The 20,524-nt window shown below is 39.1% G+C and overlaps 1 protein-coding gene across 10 annotated transcripts in view; it reads left to right on the top strand.

Moving 5' to 3' along the window:
* FOXP1 (forkhead box P1) overlaps positions 1-20,524 on the top strand; it is a 616,998-nt gene that overhangs the window by 546,617 nt on the left and 49,857 nt on the right. For all 10 annotated transcript variants that reach the window (XM_043443253.1, XM_043443252.1, XM_043443246.1 and 7 more), the window contains one exon: positions 14,049-14,153. In XM_043443253.1, coding sequence (XP_043299188.1) covers positions 14,049-14,153 — 105 coding nt within the window. The remainder of the gene's footprint in view (positions 1-14,048; positions 14,154-20,524) is intronic.

Here is a 20,524-nt window from a genome sequence, read left to right as displayed (position 1 = left end):
GTGTTAGTCACTCAGTCATGTCTGGCTCTTTGAGACCCTATGAACTATAGCCCGCGAGGATCATCTGTCCATGGAATTCTCCAGGCAAGATTACTGAAGTGGGTAGCCATTCTCCAAGGGATCTTCCCAACCCAGGGTTCAAACCCGGGTCTCCCGCATTGTGTGCAGATTCTTTACCTTCTGAGCATATTAAATATACTTTTAATCAATTGCATGTCTAACATAGTACCTGTAGTATAAAAATTTTAAAGTATGAGAAATACATACACACATGCACACAATTATCTATTCATACAAAAGTTCTAATACTATCTTAACACATGAAATAGAAATGGTAATGTTATCTTAGCACCCTCCCATGAATCTTCTTAGGAATCTAAGTTTATAGACTGTGATCTAGGAACCCAACACGATGCTTAAGCACAAAGTAAGTGTTTCGTAAAACATGCTGAGGAACTTCCCTGGTGGTCTGGGGAAGCAATTAAGACAGTGCTTCCACTGCAAGCGGCAAAGGTTCCATCTCTAGTCGAGGAACTGAGATCCTACATGCTGCGTGGCTCAGCCAAAAGAAAAACAACAGCAAAAACATACTGAATTAAGGGCGGAGAAGAGTTTAATCCAGTGACCATTAATGAAGCATCTTATACTACTGAGAAATAAAAGGAATGTCGTAAAGTAGGAAGTAATTCTTGGAGAGCATAAAATGCAAGTGCCTAATGGTTTTTAGCCATTTTATTTCTCTAACTCCCTTTCTCACTGAATCACCTCTGCTTTCTCATCTGACCCTCAGATCCTTCTGTTACATGACTCCTCTGATTCTGGAGTATGCTTGTGCTGACTTCCACAGCCTGTCAGGGGTGGGGATTAAATGAGAAGAATCAGGATGGGAACTTTTATTTTGTTCTCTGGTTTTCTGGGTCTCCTTGTTTCCGCTAACATATGGACGAGGTTCCACACAGGCCTTGTGACTCACCAGGGCAAACACTTGCACGGGCATAATGCGCATGCCTGCCTAATGGTGTTAATATCTTTTGGATTAGTGGTCCCTATGTCTGTATTGACACAGTTGCTCACAGCCCCTCTTTGGAAAGCATTCTGTTTTCTTAACGAGATCCCAGTGTTAATGCTGCCAGTGGGAAACTCTCACTTACAACCTTGGGATAGCGGCTGCGCTTATGGGTGTCAGAAACAAAAGCTGGACCTCTGCCTCTTCTTGTCCTTTTCCTTTATTTATCCCTTCACTCGTCACCACGCAAACCCAGGCATTCAGCCTTTGTCATCACCCGCCCTGCGTTTGTGACTGATCCGGAACGCGCCGGCCCAGTCTCTGATATTCAAGCTCTCCTCCTCCGCCCGGTTGTCTTGCTGTGCCCTTGCTTCTGAAATCAGGATTGCGTGTTTGCCCAGTGTAGCTGCAAAGGGACATGGCGGTGATGGCAAAAAAGTATCTGCCAAACTTAGGACCTGTCAGCATGGCACCAGACCTCAGATTCTCACCATTTGGTTAAGCAGCTCATGACAAGTCACATCCATAGCCTGCACGTAGGCTGAAGAGTAGGATCTAGTCCTCGAAGCATCTGACACCGCACTGTGCTCTTGTGGCTTTTGTGGGTCATGCAGGATAACTCTGAGGCTCTTCTTTCCTACTGAAAACTCAGAGAGACTTACCACTGGGTCACTGTTGACTCAGGAAGTCATTCCAGTTACAGACTGCCTCTCCTTCAGGGCTACTTCATGCACTTTGATTTTCCCAGAGCTTAGTCATTTCAGTATGTGCCCCATTTTGATGTGGTTTGCCAGTTCTGCTTAGCTGACTATTATTTATATTATGTTCTTTAAATCGAGTCATTTTTAATGTAAATAAAATAAGCCTCATCCTAAGAAACAGTATCTGTGAAACCAGGAGTTGGAGAGATGAGATATATTTTTGTCTAATACAAATTAAATTTGCTGGTTTTTAGAAATATGCATTCTGTTCTTCCTGGCATTGTGTGGGCTATCGTTGAATGCACACATCTCATCTGTTGGGATATTTTGGTAGGACTTCTCTGTTGTTACTGAGGAGAACCTTGACTGAATATGGTACTGTGCCAAGTGGATGGAAATCCTGCTTTCCTGATATATCCTGGGTTCCTACTTACTTACAACATGCATCCTCTTGCCCCAGGTTCGGGGATACTGTGATGGCTTGGCATTGTTGTCAAACCCAGATTTGACAGTTTACTCCAGGGTTCTCCTGATAAATAGAGTACCTGGTAAACACTGTTCACTGGCCAAATCACTCAACAGATCAGAGCTCATGTAACACTGGAAATGACCTTTTCCTGGTGCTAACTTCAGTCTTACCAGTTTCATTATATTTAAAAAAAAAAAAAAACTTGCATATAATTCTTAACTTTGGGCCAGCAAAAGTTTTTGTGAGTTTGTACCTGTTGCTTGGTGAGGTTGCCCAGTGTCCCCCTTTCCAGAACTACCCATCCGCAGTTGGCATTTCAACCGACAGTTTAATAGAGAGGACATCTCATGAGTATTTCTGGAAGCATGATCCCTTTTAGGACAGATTCAGAATAGGGAATTCTCTGGATCCTTAGCACTCAAGTTGTGGTCCAGGCCACACAGCATCACCGTCACCTAGGAGCATGTATTATCTTAGGTCCCATCCCAGAATTACTGAATCAAAATCTGCATGTTAAAAAGATCTTCAGGTAGTTTACATCTGTGATAGAATTTGAGAAGCATTACTCTGTGATTAGCAGTGGAAAAAAGGAAGAGTATGTATCCTTACCTATAGACCCAGTTTCAATCCTTTCATCCCAGGCAACAAATGCTTGAGTCATTCTCTCGCCATCTTCAACTTTTACCATACCTGCATATATGTGTTTTTATTTTTTTTCTTAAAATCAATGAAGTTAAATAGGTTTTATAAAAACTTACCCCTGAGAAGTCACAAGTCTGATATATTAGTCTTTTTTTTTTTTCCAGTACACATGAGTATGAACCCTTAACTACAAAAGTGAGGGTATTTGTATATCACTCTAACTCATCCAAGTCACTGTGTTAGTGGGCCATTCCCTGAGGACAATTGGAGAAAGGTGACCCATATTTCTTTCAAGATAATTTGTATTTCCAGAAAAAGAAAAACCCAGATGTAAATAGTTAATACCTTGTGTTCCACATGTGAAGTTAGTTAAGGTAGACCTCACTTTTTGAGGCACAATATTGAGAGCAGATAATAACAATAATCTCCATCATTGTTTAAAAGCACAAATCTGGCACTTAATAGACTAATTCACAGTCACTCCAATTGCAAGTTTTCCTCATGAATACCATATCACAAGGGAATGTGAAATCCTCTAATTAAACATGATCTGAAAAGCAGCAGAAAATTGAGATGATGAGCGTTGTGGGGAAGGAGAGTCAGGGGCTCACTGCGTGGGAGAGTGAGAGAGAAGCGTCTGTGTCTCCCAGTTTGGAGCGTGTTCCCATCTTTCTGTGCTCTAGAGCTGGCCCTTTAATGGGCTTTAATAAAACACCGTTCTCTTTGATGATAGAACTGATTGCCAGCTTGCTTTCAGAAGCCTGATTAATAAACACCTAAGGATGATGTATTTCTGAAAGAAGCAAAAAAGCAAAACTTAAGGCAGTGTGCTGGAAGCGCAATGCCTGAATCTTGTCCCAACTCTTCAGAAGCAGTGCATCTGCTTCTTGAAGTGTTCTCAGTGAAAGTTAAAGGACAAAGGTCATTTTCACAAAGGCACCAGGAAAACAGATACAATGCTAGAGTCTCCCTTTTCCCTGTTCCCATGTACCATTTTCCCTTTCCTAGACAGATGAAAAAGCTCCCCCGCCCCACATGAAGAGACTGGACCTGTCCTCTTATTTACTACAAGAGTGTAGGATTTGACTTCTGGCTGACTTTGAGGCATTATTCTCTAGTATGAAAAATACTCAAATAATAGACTCCAAGATGGAAAATTGTCCTCAGTATGTCAGTAATCATTTCTTTTGCTGTCATGAAATCTACATTGCTTTTTTTTAATTGGGCATCCATGATCAGATTCCAAAGCCACCTCACCCAGTTTGATATCATTCAAGTTGACCTCCTGTATATTCACAAATATTTGATATCAGTTCTTGAAAATTAGTGTTAAAGCATCTGAGGTCTGATGACGTTTTTACGTATCACTTTATCATTCAAAATCAAATTTGGGCTCCATATTCAGACTTAAGAAATTTGATGTTACTTCAGATCTCAATGAGTAGGATATAGTAGCAAAGTAGGAGGCAGGGAAATGTGATAAGAACTGAGAAGTGAAGAGAGAAGAGAAAGCAGGGTGGATTTTGTGTAAGTTGTTAAAGCATGGTGGGTGGGAGAGGATGGTGGCTGGTGGGGAGAGGGAAGCGCTGAACAGCTTCTAAGTCAAAGGAGGTGGCCAACGGGCGTGGCTGCGCTTTTTAGTGTCTGTATTTGCAGGGCCTGGGGAATGCTTTAGAAAAAGGTAGCTTCCTGCTCTCCCTCAGAGATAAGGACATAGCTATCATCTCTTTAACCAAATCTCATTCAGCAACTACTCCTTGTTCGTCTTTTTTTCCCAATTTATTTTATTGGTTATCAATAACAAGTTATACACCTTAACATGACATCATTTGTAAACAATGGTGTAATTTATAAGTATGTATAGATATATTTATAAATATTTAATTTATAAATCATTCACAAATATGTTTTTCTTTAAGAATTTAGCTTATAATTCAAAATAATGTATATGCAATAAAAATTACATATAAATATATAATGCATTGCATATAATATTACAGAAATATCAATGTGTATATTTATTATATCCATATATTTATAAATTATATATTTCAAATAATTTAATTTACAACCTCGTAGAACAATAATTTTTCTGCCTAAATATATTGTCAACTGTTTTATATTTACCGAAGTGACATCATGAACATAAATGAACTTCATCATCTTATAAAGATAAATGCTTCTCTTCTTTTCTACCCTCGAACTCAGAAGAGTAATAGTATAAATGAATTCCACAAAACAAAGTATTTTAGTTTCAAAAATGCTTTGAGAGTGTTTTTGCTCACACGCTGTTTCATCTGCATAACTAGTAAAACTTTGATGGAGGCCTTCCCCCCAGGAGAAGCAACACAGGTCATCACTTGTGATTCCGTGTGGTTGTGATATGAGGAGTTGGAAGGCGGGACAGTTAAATGACTTCCAAGGTTCCCTGATTTTTAGCGCTTCTGTAATGAGGAACGAACTCTTCATTCACCTGGTACCCATCTCTCCTCATAGTGCTGGTCCTCAGGAAAAGGTTAAGTTACACTCCATTCATGTGTTAGGTGGAGAGATCCACAGAGTACATTCTGAAATGATTTTCCAGCACGCCGAGGGATCAACAGAATCTGGAGAACAAAAGTTGTCCCTAGGCATTTATTCCTCAAAATGTTTGGTTGCTCGGGTTTTATTTTTATTAAAATTTATCTCCATCCCACCCCCTCCAGTCAGACTTCAAAAATTGTACTAAAGTAATTTCAAAATTACTTTAAATTATGATTATAAATTCTTTTGAGAATGGAGATAATATATTTGGAAAAAAGAAAATCAGCAAAAGTGAAGCAACAAAAATATATATGTAAAGAAAACTAACTCCAGTCTTTACAGTTATGTTCATTTGGTTTTTGGCAAAAGTGCCAACACAGCTCACTTGGGATGGAATAATCTTTTCATCAAACACTGCTGGAACGACATGCAAAAGAATGAAGTTCTATACCTACCTCACATAAAATATAAAAATTAATTCAAACTCGATTAAATGTGAGGGCTAAAGCTCTTGGAAGAAAATATAGAATAAGTCTTAATTACTTTGAATCAGTCAGTGGTTTCTTAAATGTGACACCACAAGCACAACAAGGAACCAAAGGGGGGAGAAAAAAGATTGGACTTCATCAAAATGTAAAACTTCCGTGCCTTAAAGCATACCATCAATAAACTGAAAAGACAGTCTACAAAATGGGCACCAGTGTTTGCAAATCATGTATCTCATAATGGACTCGCATGCAGAAATATATACATGAAAAAACTTCCAGCTCCAAAATAAGGAGAACCCAGTGTTTTTGATAGGCAAAGAGTCTGAACCGACATTCTCTAAAGAAGATACACAAATGATCAATAAGCACATGAAAAAATGATCAGAGTCCTTAACCTTTTTTTTTTAAATTGTCTTGGAGTATAGTGTGTTTCCGCTGCATAGCAAAGTGAACAGCTATATGCTTACACATATCCCCTGTTTTTTGGGTTTCCTTCCCATTTAAGTTACCAGAGTGTTGAGTGGAGTTCACTGTGTATACAGTAGGTTCTCATTAGTTATCTATTTTATATATAGTATCAATATGCAGGTATGTCAATCCCGTCTCTCAATTCATCCCACTTCCAATTCATCCCACTTCCCCTTCCCCCTTTTGTATCCATATGTTTGTTTTCTGTGTCTGTGTTTCTGTTTCTGCTTTGTAAATAAGATCTATACTGTTCTTCTAGATCCTCATATATGAATTAATTTTTAATATTTGTTTTTCTCTCTCTGATTTCACTCTGTGACGGTCTCTGGGTCCATCCACACCTTCTTAAATGGGCACAGTTTCATTCCTTTTTATAACAGTGATATTGTGTATATCAGCATCATTAATCTTTAAACAAGCATCAATCAAAAGTACAGAAAGGTAACAATTTATACCTTCTGGAATGGCTATGAAAAAGACAGATGGCAAGTATATTGGCAAGGATGTGGAGAAATTGGAACCCTCAAACAATGCTGGTGAGAATACAACATAGCGCAGCTGCTTTGGAAAATGGTCGGGCAGTTCCTCAAAACGTTAACCATAGAGTTAGCACATGACAGCCGTTCCACTCCTAAACACACACCCCAGATTATTGAAAACATAGCCTCAAACAGGTGCATGAATGTGGATTGAAGTATCACCACTGTCACCACCATAGCTACAACGTGAGACCATCCCAAAGGTTAATCAGCAGATGAATGGATAAACAAGATGTGTTCTGTACATACAGGGGAATAGTATTCAGTCATAAAAAAGGAAATGAAGCACTGACGCATGCTATAGTGTGGCCCTTCAAAACACCAGGATGAGTGAAAGAAGCCAGATATACCAGATCACTTGTTACATGATTCAGTTTATAGGAAATGTTCAGAATAGGCAAATCTCTAGAAACAGAAAGTTCATTAGTGATTGACAGGGACTAGGGCAGTGACTGCTAATGGTTACAGTGTTTCTTTTTGGTGTGATATAAAATGTTCTAAAATTACATTCTGGTAATACTTTGACAGCCAGCTCTGTGAATATTGCATTATATACTTTATATATGCCATTGCATTATGTACTTTATTTAGTTAGTTATTTTTGGCTGCACCTCGAGTCTTGAGGGATCTTAGTTTCCCAGCCAGGAATTTTACCCCTCACAGTGAAAGTGCCAAATCCTAACCACTGGAACCCAGGAAATTTGCTGAATTATGTACTTTAAATAAGTGAGTTGTTTGGGATATGGACTGTGTTGTTCAGTGGCTCAGTCGTGTCTGACCCTTTGCAACCCCATGCACTGCAGCACACCGGGATTCCCTGTCCTTCACCATCTCCCAGAGTTTGCTTGGACTCACGTCCATTGAGTTGGTGATGCTATTCAATCATCTCGTCCTCTGCCTTCCCCTCCTCCTCCTGCCTTCTATCTTTCCTAGCATCAGTTTCATTGAGGGATATGAACTATACCTCAATAAAACTTAGAAAAATGCATTCCATCATTTTGAGCCATTAGAAAAGGACCAACGGTCTTCTGAAACTTAATGTATCAAACAACATGCTAATGAAATGAAATACAATTTATAATTTGAGGTTGATGGTCAGGGCAAAGGGAAGAAGTTATAAGACCTAATGGGCACAGATGCAGAATTTTATTGCTGATGAATCAGAAATTGAGAAAAATAACAAGAGCAATTTGGAAAAGGGAAAAAGCAAGCAGGATGAAAGTTGGTATACAAACATGAAAGTTAGCATGCAGGAAAAGCTGGAGTTGTGACTTCAGGGGACAAGAAAATTGACATTGAGGTACAGTGAGGTGTCTGTGCTTTTCTTTTTTCTTTTTAGATTTTTTACATTGTAGTTTATTACAAGATATTGAGATATTCCCTGTGCTATACAGGAGGTCCTTGTCGATTATTTTATAGATAGTAGATATGTGAATCCCAAACTCCTAATTTGTCGTTCCCCCTCCTTTTCCCCTTTAGTAACCATAAGTTCATTTGCTGTGTCTGTGAGTCTTTCTGTTTTGTAAACAAATTCATTTGTGTCATTTTTTAGATTTCCACATATAAATGATACATATTTGCCTTTTTCTGTCTGACTTTACCTCAGTTACTGTGATAATCTTGAAGTCCTTCCCTGTTGTTGCAAATGGCATCATTTCAGTCTCTTATGGCTGAGCAGTGTTCATTGCATGTATGTACCACATCTTCTTTATCCTTTCACCTGTCTATGCAGGTTTCTGCAATGTCTCTGCTCTTACATTAATAAGTAGTGCTGCTGTGAACACTGGGCTACGTGTATCTGTTTGAATTAGTTTCCCTTGGGTCTTTGGCCAGGAGTCTGGTTGCTGGAACATATCCTAACTCTATCTTCAGTTTTGTAAGGAGCCTCCGTCCCGCTCTCCATAGTGGCTGACCAGTTCACATTCACACCAGCAGTGTAGGAGGGCTCCCTTTTCTCCGAGGTGTCTGTGCTTTTCATCTCCTTCAGAGATTCTTCTCTTGGTTACTGCAGGGAACATTAGCTTACAGGACTAAGCAGAAAGACCACTCAAGTGTACAGAGTGAAGTAAGAAGTTGTTCTTAGTTTTAGCAGTGATTCTAGTTCAAATTTTGGTTGAGTGGCGAACTTGAGAAGGTAATAGTGAATCATCGCCGGTGAAAAACCATAGGATTATTTAAAATCTTATCAAAGGCCAAAGACAGTGTTGAAATTAAGGCTCTGGCTCGTATACTTTGACATAATAAGAAGAAATACCAAAACAAGTTTTAAATAAATGTCAGTGACACCATTACATCATACTGACTAATAAAGAGTGTATTTAGTATTATGTAATATTAGAAATTGTTGCATATTTTTGTGTAATTATACTTTTCGTGGCAAGTTGGTTTTTTCTAACCTGAAATGTCGTCACTGTTATTGTTAATAAATATATCTAATTTTTACATACCAAGGATTATCAGAAGAAATTTAAATCACCTCTTTTTTTTTTCTTTTTTTGACTGTGTACTATTTGTATTTTATACATTTGAAATAAAGCTAAATAATAGAAAGTGCCAGAATGCTGGTTTTTCAAGTCAGTCAGCATCATTCTGGTCCCAACCTTCAAGAATTTTTTTTTAAAGGGCAAATATTAATTGCCTATATGTCCACACAGAAATTAAATAGAATAATATAATTATTGTCTGTTCATTCACCAGTCCATCTAACATTAACTGAGCCCATGATCTGTGCAAGGTACTGAGTAAGTAGAGATGAATTAGATGCAATCCCTGCCCCTAAAAATTTTCAACCTGGGAGTTCATAATAAGATATTATTTGTTAAACAATTGACCTTACACTTTTGAAGGTTAATTTTGGGGCAAGCATGTTTAAATCCCTTTAAAATCAAATATATCTATTTATTCATCCATTATTCAACACTTTATTCAGCATTTATTCAAAACTGATCGTGGCAGCTTTTCAGAAGTTATATACTTTTCACATCAGTGAGCTCCCCTTTGAACAGCTGATTTAAATGATTAAGTCACAGGCTTTATCTAACCATGTTGAGTTGGTCGTTTTCCCACCAAGTTTCATCGTAAAAATGAAATTCTGAGTTAATTCAAGTTTAAAAATTCCTGTGCTCATTTATTAAACTTTATTTACTCTTATGAAAATATGGGTGTTGGATCAGATTACCACAAGACCACCTCTGGTCCTCCAAATTCATAAATGTGTGTGTGTGTGTTTGCTCAGTTGTATCCGACTCCTTGCGATCCAGCCCACCAGGCTCCTCTGTCCATGGGATTTTCCAGGCAAGAATACTGGAGTGATCATACTCTTTTTTTTTTTTTTTTCTTCAGTTTCCTGTCTTGTCCCTTTTGGCATGTCCTAAAAGGCAGTAAGAATAGAAACTTTTTCCACTTTTCTGATGAAACAGAAAAGCTCCCATTCAGGGGTACAACTGGTGAGGTCTGAGGGTGCTTCATCCAGAATGACTAAAAGGCCAGAAGCGAGACTTAGCCACACAGGCAGCCAAGGTACCACATTCGCTTACACCAGCATCAATCTGGAGAGTGAGTCTCACATAGATAGCACTTGATTTTTTCATGCCTATATATGTTTCGGTGTGGGTTTGTGTGGGTCTGTGTATGTCTTTATACATATATTGAACAGTTGCACAGAAAAACAATACCTGTCATGTACAAAATTTAAAACTTCAGAAGATACAAAAAATGATACAGTGAAAATTTCTTCTTCTCTGCTCCCCTGGTGCCCCAGAGAGAACAAGTATTACAGTCTCTTTTGTGTCTTTCCAGAGATGCTATTCCCCGGCACCGCTGCCGGGCTCTTCTTTTTCCTTCCAAAGCCAGTCGCTTTATTTCGGTCAGTTGTGTGTGAATTGAGAGAGTAGTGCTGACATCCGTACACCACCATGTGTGAAATAGAGAGCTAGCGGGAAGCTGCTTTGTAGCCCAGGGAGCTCGGCTGGGTGCTGGGTGGTGACCGGGAGCAGTGGGATGAGGGGCAGCGAGGCTTACCAGGGCCGGGATACATGTGTACACAGAGCTGATTCGCACTGCTCGACGGCAGAAGCTGACACGATATTGTGAAGCAGGTGTATTCCAATAACATACGAAGGAGTCACATATGGAAAGCACGTGACAGTAGTAGGTATAGCCTGTTTCCACGTTTGTAAACTCGAGTAACACTTGAGAAAAAGAACACAGCGAGGCGATGCCCCAGGGCACCTGCAGTGCTGACCAGGGTGGGGTCGTGCCAGGTGTGGGATGAAGTTGGGGCAAAGTGGAGGAGCCAGCACAGTATGAAGTGAACTTTGAAAAATAAGATCATGTAATGGTTTTGTGATAAAAATACAGTTTTAAGGTAGAGCATGTTTTCAAGAGGTCTGCTGAGCATGTAAATATATATGCGCGCCAGGAGTTGGCATTTCTCTTAGCCTTCAGTTGTGAACGGTTACCCTTGTGAGGCTTCAGTGAGTTGTCGTCTATCCTTCCTTTGAAATAAGGATATTAAGTTGAACCAAATGTACATTTTAAGAGGAGAGTAGTTTTCTAAGGTTACAAATAAGTCAGGTTACAAATAAGTCAGCCAAGAAACAGGGGATGTTTTGGGGGGTAGGGAGTGGGAGTGACAAAGTTACTAAATTATGTGCATTTTATTTCTAGTTGTGAATTCCTCTAGTGAAGACATGTTACTTTCTTTCACACTATAACTTTGAGAATTGTCTTGGCTTAACCCACAAAGCACAGAAGAATAACCATTGGCAATTTGTAACTAGTGAGGTTAATTTTATATCTAAATTAGTTGAGTCTCCTCATTTCTAATCTAAAGAATCACACAAAGTAGGCACAATGACTAAGAATGTACTCGGCATGTAGCATTTCTCAAGAGCTACTTAATAAAGTATCTGTGGTCAGTGTTAAAACTTAGGACTGATTTCAAAGAGTGGTTCCATTTCTCTGAATGTATCTTCAGGTGAAAATCAGCTCTGTACTGGGATGTTTGGCCCGGTAAATTTTATTTCTAACATTATTCATTAATATTAGAAATATGAAGGGAACCTCAGTGTCCAAAATGGAGGAATGTTAGATTGATTTTAGCAGGTAACTTGACCTGAGATGGTATATAACAGGCTGTTATGCATCAATATATAAAGCTTTTAAGGATTAATTGGTTGATAACAAGACACATTGTTTACAAAATTATCTTAAATTTGAAAGAATAATACAAATCTCCATGCCTTAATTTATCAAAAATATATTTGTGTGTATTCAGGGGTAATTTTTTTTTCTTTTCAAGGTTTGTACAACAAATATACACTACTTCTTTTAGGATTATGAAAATACTTTAGTCTTCACAAAATTGGTAAAGAAAAGAGTTATTGTGGTTGGGCTTCTTTTTTTCTTTTTTCCTTTGTAAGATATTGGTTTGGAACAGTTTTCTTTTCAAATGATTTCCTTCCCTCAGATATTCTGAGGATCTTGTTACTTAGAAGGATTCTTGGATTTTAAATATTGCCAGTGATTTTTTAAAAAAAATTGTTTTGTGCCATCCTTTATTCATGTATTTTTTTAATTCAGAAGATGAACATGGATAGGTTAGTCATGCTTTGCTTCATTCCAGTGGAATTTCACCCTTTTACCTGCTCAGAGAATATCACTTTGTTACTGGGCTTTAGAAATCTCACTGTAACTACGTTAGTTCACGTGTGTTACTCTTTCTTCCCATGAGAGCACCTTTCAATGCTTTCCTAAGCTAGTCTTTTGCTTTTTTTATTTGTTTGCTTTGTTTCTCAGATTCGTTTTCTATTGTCAGGCAAAATAGTTTATTATTGTTTTTAAATTATGTTAGATTTCCAAGTGAATCATTTAAGAGCCACAAAGAGACCTGTGGATCTTTGTTAAGGTGGGTGCTTAGTATTAATGACCTTAGTTTAAATGTTTATAATATGCTTGCTGTGGATTAATTACGTTGTAAGTCAGGGACAAGTGGCATGTGTGTATGTCTGTTCTGTGAATGTGAATCGATAAAATATATGAATACACATCCTGGCAGTTGTATAAAATACAAGCCCCTCGCGCGCACGCGCGTGTGTGTGTGTGTGTGTGTGTGTGTGTGTGTGTGTGTAATTATAATGCAGTGTGCTTGAAGTTCAGAGTCTGGCAGAAGCAGTGGAGTAAGTTGCAAAATAGCCCTTTCCTTGAAAGAATGTGCTTTAGTACAAAACGGAACTCTTAATGTTAGTTTTACATTTCTATTTGATGGAGTCTAAAGTTATGGAAACGACTGTAAAAATAATTTGTCTGAAAGACGTCTGGATGCAGAAATCTAACGGAGAAAATATTTGAGAATATGGTTCATCTGCAAGTACAACAGATACACTTTTCTAAGCACCACGTGGCATGGATCAAAGCATCCTATGACCTGCATCTGTGTGGCCAGATCATTAGCTCTTGATTGGAGCCCCAGTGGAGGAGTAACCCCTTCGTGTCCATGCCAAGTTTTCTTTCAGTCTCGGTGTCAGTCATTGTAGGGAAAGAATCTTCCTGCTCCTGTTAGCTTTGTTGTTGTTGTTAAGTTAATTACCTACTTGGATAAATTTGTCTTTCTCAATTATTTCATTCTACATTATTTTATTGCACTCTGCTTGGTAAAATTAACTTGTGAAAAGACTATACAGTTTGGGGGATGCTCTTTGTGGTAGACGGGAGAGAAAAATTTTGTAATATTCTGGGGAGAATCTCAAAATCAAGTACAGTTTATAATTTCCACTATGTAGACCAAATGGTAAGTTCTAGCCTTTTTAAAAATTTATGTATTTTTTAGTTGAAGGATAATAGCTTTGTAGAATTTTGTTGTTTTCTGTCAAACATCAACAAGAATCAGCCATAGGTATGAAATTCTGGCCTTTTAACAAATCCTTTGCGGTCTGAGTAGAGAGGTCTGCCTCTTAACAAAAGCCTGTCGAGCACTTTTCAGATGTGATGGTAACATCTCTAATATTGGACTGTTCACATTTTGAAATTTAGCTCTTGCTTTGTAAGTAAAGTGTGCTGCAAAAGTAATTCATAAATTCCACGGGAAGAGGAAAGCACGAGTTGGTTTGTGTTCACATTTTGGCGACATGGGCTGGCTCCTCTTGCCTTTTAACGTCTGGGGCTGGTTCTGGGCAGCCGATTCATTCTCTTGTCCTCTGTATTTTCTTTCAGTTTGTCCCACGAGGAGCATCCCCATAGCCATCCTCTCTATGGACACGGTGTATGCAAGTGGCCTGGCTGTGAAGCAGTGTGTGAAGATTTCCAGTCATTTCTAAAGTAAGAATGATTTGATACCACTTTCTTCTTAGACGTAGCCGTCACCTCCCACTGTTAATGCTTTTTCCTCATGGAATGCCTTTTTGATGCAGGGTTTCACACCACCATTTTGAAGATAGACTCAAAATCACCATATCTAGCATAGTCATAGGAAGAGTTTTACAGATCTATTGAGTGTTGCCTTGTTAAGTGGAAAAGATTGATATCCAAGGGCAGTTTGATCCTATTCCTAAGATCCTTTCCTTATTTTCTCAGAATGACAGTGATTAAGTAAAAATTTTTCCAGTGTTAAACGTGTAGTAACTTAGTCTTTGCTTTTACTCACATCCCTCCATATTAAATTAATAACATAGGCACTAGCTCTAGTTTTATAAAATCGGTGTCGATTACTGGCCAATTACAACCTGATGATTGGATCTCTTCTTTGTTTCTTCACAAATGACTACAAACGTCCAGGAAAAGCTACCAATTTGATTCTTACCTTTTTATATCAGTGCTGGCTTTTGTTCAGATTCTTGTTGTTATAGGGAAAAGGATTCAGTTTAATTCCTACAGTTAAAGTATGACTGAAACTTGGGCTATCCCATTTGAATCTATACCACTGATTAAGCATCCCTTGAGTAAATGGTGTGTTAACCCTCTCCAAGCTGAAATGAGATGCTTCTGCACTACATCTTAAGATTTCCCTTAGATACAGTGCCTTGTCCTTTAAAAATATTGAGATGAAACTGCCCTGCGTTATTGACATCACATAAATATATTCATAGTATCATTGAATCTTTGATGTATGGACTGACAATAATACTGCATTATAGTCACTATATTTATATATCATGCAGCAAGCAAATATATGCATGTATAAAACTCCTATATATACAGGTACATGATGGTTTGCAAACTGGGTGTTGGGGGGCAGTGGGGAGTCTTTGCCTCTGACTTTTCTGTCTCATTCAAGCCCCATAATAGAGGTGGGCTGATTTACATGCAGGTTTCTGGGTTTGCAAGACCTTTATATTATTAGAACAATCTCAGTATCTATCTTTGTGGACCCGGGTACATATATTTTAATAAAGCCATCCTTAAAGATACAGCGTTACCTGCAAGCTCTTCTGGTGAATATCATGTTTTTAACTAATGAATGGAAGCCTGTGAATCTGTTTCGGTGCTTTCCCGCTTAATATTTTACTTCAAGAGCATTATGTGGTCATTACAAACTTAAGTACTGAAAATTTTTTTTAAAAGAGATAGTTAAAATTGTTTCTAAATATTAATACTCAAAAGCAGTGATACTTTGTTTTAAATTAAGCAGCAGCTCTTTACAATTATGATAATTCAAGTTAGTGCTACTGGGCTTTGTTCTCTCCTAAATCCCTTATTGTAGAATCTTTGTTTCTTTATTTCCTAATCGCTTGCCTAATTGTATTTTGATAATGAGAAAAAGATCTTGGCAGAAACATTTCAATTCTAGTTTCACTTTCTGTACCAGTGCTAATTTTGATAAATATCTTGATTTAATTTCACTCCTCTACAGAATAGCCAGTGAACATCTGTAAATATGATTTATTTTACAGAGTTTCTAGAACTATAAAATTACTATCAACATTCTTATTGACGTGTCAGTTTTAGAGTCATGAGGGAAAAGGGCACTTTTCCAATTGACCACTTAAAATTTTTTTGTTAACAGGCAAAGTATTTCCCACTCAGATCTTAGGTCCATTTATTATGTGAGCTGATGTTAAGTATATATATGTAGTTGGGGGGTGGGGTGCAAATATACCTCCACTAAAAGACAACACACTTTCAAAACCACATCCATTTCTAAAGAAATGGATCTGACGGTCATCAGTATAGAACCTAGACTTGATTCCTATAAAAAAGCCCATTTTTCTTCTAAGGATAATGAGTCTGGCCCTTCTATAGGAAACTGCCTATTTAGTTTTCACTTTTATTCATGTCCCTCTTTTATTTTGTGTGGTTTTGCACATGACATGGCATTGTTTGCTCAGTGAAATTGAAATGCTCACTATAGTCCTGCAACTGTTGCTTCTTTAGTTCCTAGTACTTACTTATTCATGTATGTTTGTTGGAATACTTAACGTTTCCAAGTTAAAGAAATCCAACTTAAATTGCCTTAAACCAGAGAAAAGGAGGGTGGTGTTGGGGGTTGATGACTGGCTCCTATAACTAGGAGTTCTGATAATACAGCTGGCGGCAAGCATGACTGGACCCTGATGCTTGAACAAGGTTATTGGAGTGTCGGTTCATTGCTCTGTAGCTCTGTTTTCTTCTGCGCTGACTTCCTATCAGGCTCTTTCCAAGTAAAAGTAAAGAAGACAGATTCACCTGCCATAAGTTGATTGACCCCAGAGTGCATCTCTTTTTTCAGTAGTTCCAGAAAACTGTTCTTTGCAGACTGTCATTGGCACAGAGTGAGTAGGTGTTCTAGCTCTGAACCAGTCATAATGAGGCAGCCAGGCTTGAGTCACATGCCGACCTGCAGAGTGCGAGACGTTTTTCGTTCCCCAGGGGCCACACGGGGGCTGGGGATGAGGGAGTTGGTTCCCAAAAGTTAAAAAAAAATGAATCTTATAAAGTAGCAAATGGAGAGTAAATGCTGAATAATAAAACTGCCTCTACTTCTTGGAGTTCTCTTGGTGCTTTCCCAAGTTTACCCATTGATTGACAGTCTATGACAAAGTCAGGATTTTGATATTCTTCCTCAGTGGTATCTTAGCTCTTGGAAATTCACAGTAGTCTTCTAGTTTAAGGCCTAGAGTGTTGAAAAGTGAGTAACTCTTGTGAGTTCACGCCCTTCATGTGTTGGTGGTCATGTTGGCTGTAGTGAAACCAGCTTTGCCATACGGCCTCTTGGAATGACATCACAGCAGTGTCATTATCATCGGGAAGTGATTTTGGAGCATTTCTTCTCAAACTGCCAGATTTTGTAGACTCTGAAAGCACCTTTTTCCTGGGCCCACGAGCAGGACCTTGTCCCATGATCCTACTTCAGAGGTATTCTCTTATGGCTTTAGAAAATTGATACTAGAGGTCTTAGATTTTCAAGACACTCTTACTTAACACAGTGTCGATTGCTCTGCACTCCCTTTTTTTTAATCGCCATGCTGCATAGCATGTGGGATCTTAGCTCCCCAGTCAGGGATCAAACCCACATTCCCTGCCTTGGGAGTGCGGAGTATTAACCACTGGACCGCCAGGAAATCCCTGCTCTGTCTTTGATTTAGAGGTCGCTTCATAGATTTTTTTTTTTCCACCTATCTTCTAAATCCTTGAATTTTACACTCCCCTGGTATAGCCCTGACCTGTTCAACAGTCATAGTTTGAAGTGCTTTACATACATAACTCATTTAATACAGCCACCTGATAGTGATACATTTGCAGTATTACTCTCAAGCTATAGATAGGGCACTAAGGAACAGCAAGGTTAAATAATTTTCCCAAGGTCACACAGCTAATAATAGGTGGAGTTCAAGATCTAAACCCAGGCAGTATGACTTCATAGGACTTGCTCTTAACTGTTATATAATAGCGCCTGGTTAGAAGCAGTTCATTTTATTAACAGTATGCTTACTGTGTACGGCAATAGGCATAAAGAAAGCTTTGAAGAAAGGCAGAATGGGTCCTGAAGCCAGTTGCTAGGAGTGTGTTCTTTGAGCTCAGTGTAAGCACGTGTGATTTGGGATGATAATAATAACTGCCTCGTAGGGTTGAGAGAATGAAAAGGTACATCATGTCAGGTGTCTGGTCTGTAGCAGGCATTGTCGAAAAGTATTAGTACTTCTTTTCTCATCTACTTAAGTGTATATTTAAAAAGAGAAATAATTGAAACTATACAAACATTGGGCTTCCCTTGTGACTCAGCTGGTAAAGAATCCACCTGCAATGAGGGAGACCTGGGTTCAATCCCAGGGTTGGGGAGATCTCCTGGAGAAGGGAAAGGCTACCCACTCCAGTATTCTGGCCTGGAGAATTCCATGGACTGTATAGTGCATGGGGTCGCATAGAGTCAGACACCACTGAGCAACTTTCAGTTTCACTTTCTTACAAGCATTTCTGATCTTATACCTAGGGAAGAGATTGTGACTATGCAGAGCTTTAATATGTCAGAAGAGACTGTTCTTTAACATAATCCTTAGCCATAAATTTCAGTAGAGTGTCCTACGCAGTCAAAGGTGATCGTTGGACAGGGCTGGCCAACTTTTCCTGTAAAGGAGCCGGATAGTCGATATGGTAGACTTTCGCAGGCCACCCAGTCTCCGAGACAAGCACTCAGCTTGTGGGCACAGAAGCAGCCCTAAGACTGTGTGAGGACCGGGTGTGGCTGCGTTCTTTGCACTAGTTTGCTGACCTCTGACCTAGGGTATTCTCTTTGGTGTCATTATGTTTTCAGCTGAGCCACATCCTCGAATTCCCTGGGCATCGCTCTCCTGGCTTGTTTCAGGTCTCAGAATGAGACCTTTTTTTTTTTTTTTCCTTCTCCTCCTAAGGGAAAAATATCATAACTGTTGGTAAATCAGAACCAGAGATTTGACACTGTCCTGTGATCATTCTGCAGTGTTTGTTCCCAAGGTGAGGTATACCACAGGCCCTTGATTTCAAAGATAAATACTGTACAAATAACCATCCTGTTGTCTTTCCCTCCCAGCCAACAGAGGGATGGTTTATCAGAATCAGCAGATACCCAGTCTATTGTGTGCATTTATTTCCCTGTTTCTTCTCAAAACAAGTTGCAGTTTGAGTGGTTTTTTTTTTTTTTTTAATCTATCAACCGTGAGTTATCTTGTGACGGTTGTGTTTGTTGGAGGAAGCCGATACCAGCAGGTACCCATGCTCAACTTCACTGCAGCCCGCCAGCCCTGCATTGCTTGGAATCCTCCGATAACAGAAAAACAAAAACAAGCCCAGTACCATCCAGATAGGTGAAGTTCCGAGTGTGCTCCTGTCCGTACCCCTCATGGATCAGGCTTTTTGTTTTTTCTTTTTTAACCAGGTTGAAGTCACAGTCCTCACCAATAAAAGCAGGAATCTATAATTCTTCCTCTTTGCTATTTGAAAAAGGGCACATACCATTCTTCAGCAAGGTGGGGAGTGGATGTGAAGGTTAAATCATGACCACATTTTCCTGTTTCTGACTTGGAGGGTAAAATCAGACACAGATCTGTAGTTCCACAAATACCAGGCCCTTGTGTGTGTTTGGGAAAAAGTATAATTTGGGCCCTCGCTTACTAGCCATTTGAAAGAAATTTTGTTTTCATTTTTATCTTTTGGTTATTGCTCATGAAGAAAAGCACCATGCCATACAATCAAAACCCAAATTCCTTTACACGTTAGTCAGATGTACATTACTTCTTAAAGCCAAAATAAATTTTATATGTCCTCTTGGAGAAGACAGGGAGGGAAATGTCGCAAGAAAATGCCCAGCAATGGAACTTTGACCCTTTCAAAAAGGTTGAGGGCTGGAGACAGCAGAGGACATTTCATCACTAATTCACTTAAAAAAAAAAAAAAATTTTTTTTTCCTGTGAATTTCACTTCTGAAAACTGTGAAGAGTTTTATGTGCAAGAAACTCCTAAGTGCTGCTCTGAAATGTTTTCACAAGTGTTTTTATCATGGTAACATCTTGTTTACTTTAGTTCCCGGCCTAAAACTACTTGGAACATGTTAAGAAAACATTTCAAGAAAGCCTCGACAAAGAGGCTTTTGTTTCCACAGCCACCGCGAGGCTGCAAGGATCACAAAGGTGTTAACTTTCAGCCCCTTAAGCGCTTCCACATGAAATTCCAGCACCGATGTTTGTGGTTTTGGAAAAACAAAGTGTATGTTAAAGAAACCAGGTATATGCTAATACATGTCGAAGGAGGCCGGATATCATAAATTGTTCGAAACCCGTTCGTGGCTCTGGGTTTGCACGCCTGAACGTTCTGCAGTGAAATTACCTGTGGTGAGTACAGGAGAGCACGTGGGGAGACTCGCCTTCCAGAAGGTGGGCATATGCAAATTCCATTCTCGCCTCTGCATTTCAGTCTCCTGAACGGGGGGGTGGGGGGTGGGGGAGGAAATTTTCCCCCATCAGTTCCCAGGCGACAAAGTCTTGGAGTTTTCCACAATGAGCTTAATATGTTTTTGGATTGACTTTCCCACTTACGCCTTTTTGAGATTGGTTTGAGAAAAAGAAATACCAGGTGGTACCAAGAAACATTTTTTCCCCCCCTTAAAGTCTCTCCTTTCACCTTTCGACATTGTTCAGGAGTTCAAGACCTTTCCAAGCACTCAGAGGTCAGAATGGCCTAAATACCACAGTGCCCTCTAGTGATCTATAGAATGTTCAATAGAAAAGTTGAGACAAGTTTGC

The sequence above is a fragment of the Cervus canadensis genome, chromosome 22 (genome assembly GCF_019320065.1).
Source record: "Cervus canadensis isolate Bull #8, Minnesota chromosome 22, ASM1932006v1, whole genome shotgun sequence".
Classification (NCBI taxonomy): Eukaryota; Metazoa; Chordata; class Mammalia; order Artiodactyla; family Cervidae; genus Cervus; species Cervus canadensis.
This window is presented reverse-complemented; position numbering and strand designations above follow the sequence as displayed.